At 37.7% G+C, this 10,757-nt stretch overlaps 1 protein-coding gene across 1 annotated transcript in view; it reads left to right on the forward strand.

Annotated features, from left to right (window-relative positions):
* The window catches only part of mon2 (MON2 homolog, regulator of endosome-to-Golgi trafficking), a 56,270-nt gene that overhangs the window by 5,326 nt on the left and 40,187 nt on the right, over positions 1-10,757 (forward strand). Inside the window, exons 2-3 of the mRNA XM_015042295.1 lie at positions 7,180-7,243; positions 10,357-10,484. Coding sequence (XP_014897781.1) covers positions 7,180-7,243; positions 10,357-10,484 — 192 coding nt within the window. The remainder of the gene's footprint in view (positions 1-7,179; positions 7,244-10,356; positions 10,485-10,757) is intronic.

Consider the following 10,757-nt stretch of genomic DNA (forward strand, 5'->3'; position numbering starts at 1 on the left):
CTGTTGTTTTTTTTTTTTTTAAAATCATATTTTTCTTTTTAGCCTGAAAAAAGGGGAAAATTTTCCTCTTTTTTTTTTTTTTTTTTTTTTTTTTTTTTTTTTTTTGCGAGTCGCCAAAATATTTTTTCCAAAAGTCTGGATCCTGTGTCGAAAATTTTATTTTTCAGCAACAAGTTCCGGATTTAAAAAAAAGGGAAAATGCCTTGAAACAGTTTAGATAGAGAAACACGACAATGATAGTTTTTGGAAGATTGAAACTCCGCTCTTATTTGTAGAATGTTTTTATCCATCATTAACATTTAAAATATGTGCAGTAGCTGTAGAAAAAGCCAGTTAATTCACAGACAAATAGCTTAGAGTTGGGTCGCCTCATTAGGTGCTTTCAAAATGTCTTCCTCGCCGTTTTGGAGTAGATGTGGCATTTTTGTGGACAAACATCAGAGGAGGACAGGAGTCATGATTCACACATGGATCTGACCTCAGCAAGGAAAGTCTGAGATGTCCATTGGGATGGAGCAGAAAGGAGCTGAAGGAGAAAAAAAAAGAATAACTGTGTTTTCAGGAAGAAATAATAATAATAAAAAACAACTAAATTATATATTTTGTGCTTTTACTAAAATTACATATTTTGAGTAAAGCGATCCTTGAAGGAAACAGCCCATAACTGTGGTACGGATGAGTGGAGTAATAACCACAAATTAGAGAAAACAATACATTGGTTAACAATAAATAACAATAATAATCATGAAGCAGGAGCTATTAGAATAAATGCTCTACATCAGTAGTAACCCGCAGTTTTTATAACAGTTATCACCTTGGTAAATGGTACGTTTTCCTGAGTGCCACCGAACTGACAACCCTTTTTAACACAGCTATACAACAGGTCTTAGTTTTTCAGATTTGATTTTGTTATTAGAAAAAGGGAATGTAGTTTATTTGTTCTCCATTATAAAGTAAAAAAAAAAAAAAAAAAGGCCGTGAACCTGTTAAAGTCAGATTTTTTGTCCCAGACTAACTTTCTCACAATAAATTTTGCTGGACGATAAATTGTCCCTGTAATTATTATGATAAACGATAATATTGTTGTTTTGAGAGCATTTCAAGTAATGTATCGATAAAGGTAAAATAATGTAAGTTCACTCTCTCAAACACTAACAAACTTTAATTTTGTAAAGAACACATCACAATGGAACTGGAAGATATTTGAAACGTCCAAAATAAAACACAACAACCAAAAACATTAAATAGAAGGGAAAATTTAAAAAACACACAACAGAAACCATGAAGAAAATTGATTATGAAGTCTTTGTAAACAAAATTACCATAAAAAAAGTGTCAATTGTCAAAATTGAAAATATAATTGCGCTCATTTTAATTTATTAGACTTTAAAATCCAGCATGTTATCATTTCAGCAGTTGTGAACAATTTATTTGCACTTTTGCATCAAAGCCTCTTGTCCTACATACTTACTGTGGTCCTTAACCTTTTTTTTTTTTTTTTGGTTAAAGTGAAGATCAGTTTGCTTGGTTAATTTATCTCTAGCTGAATTGAAGTTCATCTTGAAAGAGCTTTGTGTTTATCTTAGAGTTGGGGCCAAAATAACTGTGCAGCCCAGATAACGTCGCTGGTATTTGTACCACAGCTTGGGATCCATGACTTCAGGCGATTCAGTCCTATGTACACTTCTGAGCTCTGTAATATGTTAACAAGGTAAAACTAGCAAAAAAAACAAAAAAACAAAAACGTCTTAAAAATCATAATCACCTCCACTTTCACCAGATGGGTGTTAATTTAGCTGCTGTTCTTTCAGTTGAACCATCTCCATGTTGCTGTACAAAATGATGCTGCCTGAAGCTGTCAGCTGCACCATTCTGTCAAACTTAATGGTCTCTTCTGAATGCGGAGGCGTTTATTATTATCCACTAATACAGCAGTGTAGAAGTGGACCAAATTTATTCACTTTTCTACAAACTTGCTGGATCATAAACTCTTTTTTCCCCCCTATAAGCAGAGGGACCTTTTCTGATCATGTTATCTGCAGAGCTACACTTGCAGATAACCCGACTTGTTAGGCATCTCAAACAAACTCAAAATGTTTCTCTATAAAGAACCATAAGTACCGTAGATTCGTTTAGATTGGGGACCAAAGTTGAAACATTTGATTCATTTTCGGCTGATGGGATTCATTTCGCACTGAACCACGTTACAAACCAAATGCTCCAAGCCGCCTGTTCTCCCTCCTCACCTGTGGTGGCGCTAAACCAGGAAACATTACAGGAAACGCTTCCTTTTTCACTAAATGTGAACAACAATGATTTTGCGGCAGATTTCAGCGGTTGTAAGATGTTTTTTTTTTTTCTTCTTGTTTTTGGTGAAAGACCACAAATCATTTTTTTCCCTCTAGCATTAGTCTTTCATGTTTGTTTAGTTTGAATTTACCCAGAATACTCTGTGCTATAGTCTGCTTCCTGTTTTTGGAGCGATCTCAGGCCCGCTTGCATCCACATTTGCTTTCAAACCAAGTTCAACCGAACCAGTACCTAGGTTTTTTTAGAGTTTGCTTTTTTGGTCCACATCAGAGTTTATTGCGCATTCACACCTTCAAAAACAAACCGGACTTTCTAGACAAACAAACTGATTTGATTAAAGCGGACTAAACAGGGCTGGCGTCAATGCACCCTTAAAAACTTCTACCTTCAGAGTCTTTATAACCCTACTGTTGGCTTTTATTTGCTTCTAATAAACAAATAATTGTTCAATAATACACAAAACATGTTCTATTGGTGTGCAAAGTATTGGGAAAGGAAGCGCCCTCCGTCCATTTTTAGCTTCAATTTGAATATTTTCCGACTGCACAGACCAGATCTGCTGTTTCTCTGGAGTACAATCAGTCGCTTGCCGAACTGATCGAATTCAAATGACGTCGTCCTACTCTGTTATTTTAGTTTAACTGCATGCAATTAATTGCGTGACAGGGATCAGACAGCTTGTTCCGCGAAGGGCAGACCGGGCAATGTTTGTCTATCGGCTCAGTTCGCCTGTTTGTCCTTTTCTCCGGTCGCTTTACCTTGGAGAAAGATAACATTCAAATGAGAAAAATGAGATAGGGAAGGCATTTCTCTGGCTGCGTGTTCAGCGCCTGTACATTAGAGATTTATATGTTAATAGGGATTGCTCCTGCGGTCAAGCCGGACCACAAACAAGCGTCTGATTTTACATCTCCTGTTGGCTCTGTGGCCTTGCCTCAGGTCATTATCAAGCTACTGCCTCAGATATCGACTTGTTTTTTAATCCTCTGCGTTTTCTGGTCCTTACAAGCTTCCTTTCCCCCACGTGTAAAAGCCAGCAATCCGGAGATCGTCTTTGGTTTTCTCTTAAACCTGTCCTCACATATATTATTCATTTAAAATAATTGAAGTGTTGCGCAACAAGCAGAGAAGCTCTCTCAGCACCACACGGTTGTGGTGGATATTTAACAAATGAATTGCAATTTTCCAAAAATGGTACCGCTTCGTTTGTCTGAGCCATTTAAAGCTTTAACTTTACTTCATTCCTCATGTTCTTAAAAGTACTAAATTTCCTATTATCAACAGATTTAAAGCTTATGTTACACCAAAAGCAATGTAATTGTGAAGTAGGAGGGAAAAAATGTATATAAATTCTGCCACAGATTCTGTCAGATTTATATCTGATCTTTGACTGGGCCATTCTGTCACCTGTATTTGCTTTGGATGTGACTTTGGTACAGAAGTGATTAGCTGCCAGAGCTTAGAAATAAATCCAGTGACAGCATCTTGTTCTAACGAAGTGCAAAAGTTGTTAAAACAAGACAATTTGTCTTTACAGTAGTACGAGTTTTATCACTTTCTCATGAGAAATCTTCTCGGTAAAACTAGAAATCTTCTCGTTGTGGCGACATGCAAAGCGAGAGTTTCTTGTTTTAACGAGGTATAAAAATCCTCTCCTAACGGATTACGTGTTAAAAAAGCATAAAGAAGTTTATGGGTTTTCCAATCACCATGAAAACATAAATAACTCATCATAGTCAACAGTTCTGAAAACCAACTAACTAACTAATCACAATAAACTTTGATTTATCGTGACGTTAAATTCCAATTAATGACGTTTAAAAACCCTGAGCGCTATCTGCGTTGTCAGAATTATTATTTTTCCTATTTGCTCCAGTGTTCAGTGCAAATAAATTAGAAAATATGATCAAATGAAGTTACCATGTGCAGCTTAGTGATACAAATCACACTTCTTTATGTGACTGGAGTCCTGAAGACGCCTATTTTAGATGTTTTTCCAGAGCAGATTTAGTTTGGGAGGCTGTGAGATTTTTTTTTTTTTCCGTCTTCCAGTCATCAGTAGATTTATTCCAGATTTCTCAATCTGTCAGCCACAATCATGTTGCACCACAGTGCAGGAGTTTCCTAAAAGAACAGATTTTTTATTTTTTTTAATTCTAGCATTATGTCCAGGACCAGAAAGTGAAACAACTTTTGCCTTAGAATTAAAGAACCTATAAAATAACTAAGCCAAATGCGCTGCAAGCACTTGAAGAGTTTATCGACGCATTTCAAGCAACTCTTGTAGCAGTTTTGGGATTTGACGCTACGACTCTGAAGGCCTGACATTTGTCACAGCCTGCTAAGTCAGCTCATGAAAAGCGCTGACCTGTGCAGACGGCGCGGACGCACTGCTGCAGAGGATGGCCTCGGCTCGCGCCAACGCCGCTTTTTGTGATGCATCTGGTGTGCAGATGTGGGTCAGTTCCCCTATAAGGGTCTCCTTTCTAAAAAAGCTCCTTAGGAGAACTGAAAGCATCGATGCTTCCTGATTTGTTTTCCACGCTGCGCTGCGTCGTCTGTCCATGTTTACGTTTCAGCAACTCACTGGAGTTTTTGTGAAAATTTAAATGGGCACAGATAATTGACAAAGAAAATATTTTGAATATGCCGGCAGCATGAGGTTCCAGTTAGGATGTTAGATTTATTTTCTAGTTTATGAAAGCAGCACTGCTGCTAAATTGAACTCAGATGTTTAAAGAAAGTTTACCAAAGCTTTTTGGTACAGGAACATCTCAACAACAACAACAAAAAAAGATTAATTTAAAAGTTCTTTTACTTAAGGAAACTCATAAACACTAAGATACTTCAACTCTTCTCATTCCTAATTTTGATCAACATAACATACAGCTGGTAAAACCCAAACTGTAGCTACTTGGTAAAGAACAATGTCACATTATAACCATAAAAAGTTTCTTCTTTCAGAAATGTGACGTTGCAGTCTAAACCAGGGGTGTCCAAAGTGCGGCAGAGGGGCTGTATACAGCCCTCTGAATAATTTTGTGTGGCCACCTGCTGTAACTTGTACTGCACTCTACCTCTCTTCTCTTCAGGCACTTGCCTTAACACTAACAGCTCGTTGCCACACTGCTGTACCGAGGAGGAAGAGGAGGAGGCTGGTGAGGAAGGAGTGCAGGATTTCTCCAGAGATTAACTTTCAGCAGGCCTGGCCTTGGTTTGGGTTAAAAGCCCAAGCTGCTGATCAGGCGTTGCTTGGTGACAAGCACAGCTTGGCAGATTATGAGTAGCTGCTCCCCACAATAACTTGATCTCGCGGTTGTTTAAGTGGTAGGTTGTTGGTGGGATACAGCAGCCATGTTGTCACCTCTGAGTCAAAGTGCAGCGTAACTCTAAACCACTTTGACGTGCCTTCGTTCACTTTATGAGCAACATTTGTTTTCCTCTATCATATATTTAAATTGACTTTCAAAAGTATTCATACCTCTTGAACTTTGAATGATGGGATAAACAAACAAGAAGTGGTGCATAACTGTGAAGTGGAAGGAAAATAAACAATTTTTAAAATGTCTAATAAGAAAATCCTAATGTGTTGCATGTAACGGTGGGTTTTTATCGTACCGTTTATCATTTATTGTGAACATTTCTTGTCACGATAAGAATTTAAATGTATTCTTATGATAAGTTATTGATGGTAAATAATCAAAACTGACTGCAGGATCAGATGTTATTTTTTAATATTTTCTTGGCTGTTTGTTCAATGAGAGCCTCAATAAATATCAGGAAAATTAAAAATACAATTAACTGCAGTTATGGTGTTTGTCTGAATCACATTTGTTTTTTTGTTTTGTTTTCTTTTTTTTTAGTAAGGGGCATCACAAGGAAGCCAATTTCAAATGGGAATGTTTTTCAAGAATAATATTTATTTGTGGTACCATAAAAGCTGTGAATAGTAACCTAAAACATAAGTCAACTTTTTACCCATGATCTTTATTATTATCACAATAGTACCACAAAATATCAATAAAATTCTAAGTCCATGTTTCCAGCGACTTCATTGACAAACTGTCAAAATGTGAACACCAGGGTGCCTGGACATTCTTAAAATGTCTTAAATTCATTTATCTGAAATTAAAGCCTTAAAATGTCTTAAATTTGTTGGAAAATATGTAAGTCGGCCTTAAATATGTTAATGACAGGTGAGTAACTCACGCAGAGATCTTCATTGTGTTCTGTCTCGATGCGTTTGAGGCTACAGCTAACTAGCTGCTAACTGGCCCATGCTAGCTATCTTTTTTGCATCTATAATGGGTAAGCGTAAATTATCACCAGTTGGCTGGAGAAAGATTTTTGTCTTTGCCACTGCCTCACTTGTGTTGCCAACCCAAAAATGCTTGACACTACTGCATAAAATGTACCATTGTCTTTTGTACTTTTCTGTCATGACATAGGTCTTAAATTGTATTCATAATGGTATTAAAAAGGTCTTAAATTTGAGTGAAACCCTGGAACACTTTAACGTGTAACGGTGAAAGATGAACACCTTAAAAATGATGAGAGGAAGTAGCAATGCTGAAGCTGCTACCTAAAGAAGACACGCAGGTTGGACAAAAACAAACACCGGTTGGTAACTTTGCATTTTGGCTGCTGCATAAAGATAAGGAGATCCTTATTTGAAAGCTGTCAGCACTCTCAATTTTACCGTTGCCTTGCGTCCGTCCTCTTTCTCGACATCCCCTTGTTTTGCGTTCGTAGCTGACAGACATCCCACAGGGGAAATCAGTTCCCAGTAGCACATCTCACTGAAGCCACGGCCTCATCTGGGCATATTTACCAACACTTTCTGACGTCTCACTTTCTGTTTTCCTCTAGGCTGCAGAGTCTGGCATTGTGAAGATTAAAACCATTGCAGCCAGGAAAACGGACATACTGGCAGGTAAGCTGTGTTACATGGAAGGTGAGGGTGACATGTTGCATTTCCTAATGTCAAAAAACATTTTTATTGATGATTGTGGGCTAAGAATTATTCAGTATATTAACAGTAGCATATTTTATTTATGAAATAGATGTTACTGAGGAAAAAAACGTGATTGCAAAAGGAATTAAAGGTAAACAAAAGCCTGAAAAACACAAATTTAAGAGAGGCTCAATTTGCAAGTGGTAGCTCATGCCAGACCAAAGGTTAAAAGGTCGTGGTGTTGTAGTCCAGATTTATGGCCCTCTTAGACTGACGTTGAGTGCAGTGCTGTCTGCTGCAATGACACATCTAAAACCCCACTAAGAATAATGACAGCATATAGAATTCCTTTTTCTTTTACAAAACAGATTTTCTTTGTACACATCAGGGTAATGTGCACCATCCTACAAGAAGATATTTACAGTTTTGTGACATTTCAACAGAAATTCCAGCTGTGCTAAATTAAATATTCAGGAGAGAAAAAATCAGAAGGAAATTTTTTCATCTTTGCACTTGAACAGAAACTCACTCTTGTCAAACGAAGTCAAAATGGTTAAAGTTGTAAGGAGAATCATTGGTTCTTCATGCTGAGTTCTTTATGTATGAGGCTAAAGAAGAGTCGGTGAGCTGAATTCATAAATTCCATTTATTTATACCAAAATACACCTGGTCCATTCTGACATGCTACCTGTAAGAGCTAACATGCAAAAATGGCGACAAGCAACAGTTGGTAACTTCTTTTGTTAGCCTCTGTCTAAGCTACGCCCCAAAGAGGGCGTTCCCTAGTGTGTCATTTCTATTAAGCAGAGCTCTCATTTGCATTTTGTGTAGGTTTAGCTTAGCAACTAGCTAAAAAAGATGGAAGAAAAACACAGAATTTATTTATTCTCAACAGTTGACATGTTAAACTTCTTTTTAGTGTTTTAGCCTGATTAGTCTGATTGACAATGTTAGCATTACTACTTGTCATCTATCTCTGTCTACGTTACCCGTAATAGACCCTTACCTCAATTGTGAGATCTGGAAACGTCTCCTAATCTTGCTTGTTTTCCTGACAGACAGAAGTGAACCCTTCATAAGGATTAAATATGATCGCCATAGCTGTGGTACCGTCAGCTTTCTTTCACCTGCTGACGTCTCAGTGCTGGTTTGAAAGTAGTAACCTGAATGAACAGGCAACATGCCAACATTGAGAAAATTTAAAAAACTGCTTACTTTCTAGAGTAAGTTCATTTTTTAAGCATCTCTGATACTGAGAAGAGCTAACTCTGTCTTCCTCAGTGACTCATAGAATACAAGCAAAGAGGCTTTGTTATAGATTCGTAATCCCTTTTTGTTTTTAGCATGATAGCCGCCTCAGGGAAACATACAGAAACTGAGTCTGAGTCCTTACTGAAGGGAGTTGGTATTTAAAATGATGTCCTTCATTTTGGTGATCATACTCTACATCCTTAAAAATCTCAAATGCTTGCATCTGAAATTAAGGCCTAAAAATCTCTTAAATTAGTTTTATAAAGAAGTTGGCATATATTATGTTAATCACAGGTTTTAAGTTTTGTCTTGACAGGACTATTTACTCTTCTGTTGTTGTTTTTTTTGTCTCTTGGGACTTTTTTTCCAGTCAAAACTTTGAGTTGCACTTGGACATCATCATCGTATTTTGGGACTTGAGACAGTTGAGACTACCGGTAAATGGCTGCTAGCATACCCTGACTAGCTAACTAACCGTTGGCTAGTGACTCGAAGCTACTGGTAACTCACTGCTCACATGCCCTTGCTAGTTAGCTACCTAGCTTTTTTGGGTCTATCATAGGTAAATGGAAATTTATCACCAGTTGACTGGTCAAAGTTTGTACATTTCTGTACAAATAAGTCTTAAATCCCATTCATCATAATCTTAAAAAGTTTGAGTTGGTGTAACCTGCAGAAACCCTGCTCTAGCACTGATCTTTTGCGGCCTTCATTCAAGTCTTCTTAGCTGCCAAACTGCTCTGATTTGCAGCATTTTCATGTCCAGTAAATGAACTGCATTGTGCTTTTCTACATTTACAACCCCCTCAAAGTGCGCTGAAGTAATATCCACACATTATTTCTGCAGACCAGAGGGGGTGGGGTCACGGTGTCACCTAATTGCGAGACAACTCCTCTTCCTCGCAGATCCACGCCCACCCTCCTCATGAATAGAAAATTGTTTTGGTACATTCCTCGACAAATCCAGCTTTTTATGATTTCCAGTAGCGAAGCATAGCTGACATTTTCTGAGTGAACAAAGCAGCCCCTCTGTAACTGTACACTGTGCAACTATGACAAATGGTTGTTACAGAGTCTGTGTGAGCTTTTGGATTTGAAACACAGTTGCTATTCTGGTATTTAAGAGAGAATTGCCTTTTATTCCAGAGTTAAAACTGAACAGATGGTTGTTAGAAAACAAAAATATGACTTGAGTTCATTTAATTCTGTAAATGATCCGGTTTCAAAGACTAATCCCACTGATCAGAATTTTGGAGCCAATATCCTATCATCACCCTTTGACCTGTTTGACGTAAATTTGCTAAATTTTTTATTTGTTTTTAGGAGATGTAATGCAAATATTCTTATTTTATTTCATTTTTTTAAATCTGTTTTTCTATTCTCTGTTCTGCCGTCCTGTTATCTGCTTAAAGTCTTGCTCTCTCTCACTTTCTCACAGCCTGAATAAACCACAGTCTCAACAAATTCAGTTTACTGTTAAATAGCTTCTTTCCTTCACCAAATCTGAAATTGGATAACCTGGAGTCTTCACTCAGTACTCGCTTCCTCATTGTAGAGTGTTGCCATCATGGTGATCTGAAATAAGAAAGGATTTCTGAGTTCCTGAGCAGCTAAATTGCAGATGAAGCTAAAAACATTTCTCGATTCACGTTACCATCCGATTTCCACAAGCATTTCCTCTTTCAAAATAGATGCTTCAAAAGTTTGTGTTCTTAGTCCTTTTTATAAATTTATGTTTGTGTTTTAATATTTCCATTTTGATGCTTTTTACTAGAGTAAATCACACAGCAGTACCCTTCTGCTGTAACGTGACATTGCTGATCTCTGGTGTTTTGCTGCAGCACTGAAGGAGAACAGCTCAGAGGTGGTGCAACCTTTTCTGATGGGCTGCGGCACCAAAGAGCCAAAGATCACCCAGCTGTGTCTGGCTGCCATTCAGAGACTCATGTCTCATGAGGTAGTGTCTGAGGTAAGGACAGAGAGCAAACACAAGGACTCAGGCAGCTGACGTCAACAACCAAATGTGCTTGTACATAAACAAATACCCTAAGGGGAAAAAAAAAGTAGAATTTGATGAACACAGAAAAGCCTCTTGTTGCTTCTCATTAGGTTTTGCTCTGATTCATGAGCATCTCATCATGTTTTAGTATTTAATAGAGATGTGCCGATCAGGTTTTTTCCTCCCGATACCGATCACCCATGATGGCCGATACACCGATACCGATCACCGATACCGATCACC

Source organism: Poecilia latipinna, unplaced genomic scaffold (assembly GCF_001443285.1).
Source record: "Poecilia latipinna isolate Pla-1442-1.1 unplaced genomic scaffold, P_latipinna-1.0 Scaffold34, whole genome shotgun sequence".
NCBI lineage: Eukaryota > Metazoa > Chordata > Actinopteri > Cyprinodontiformes > Poeciliidae > Poecilia > Poecilia latipinna.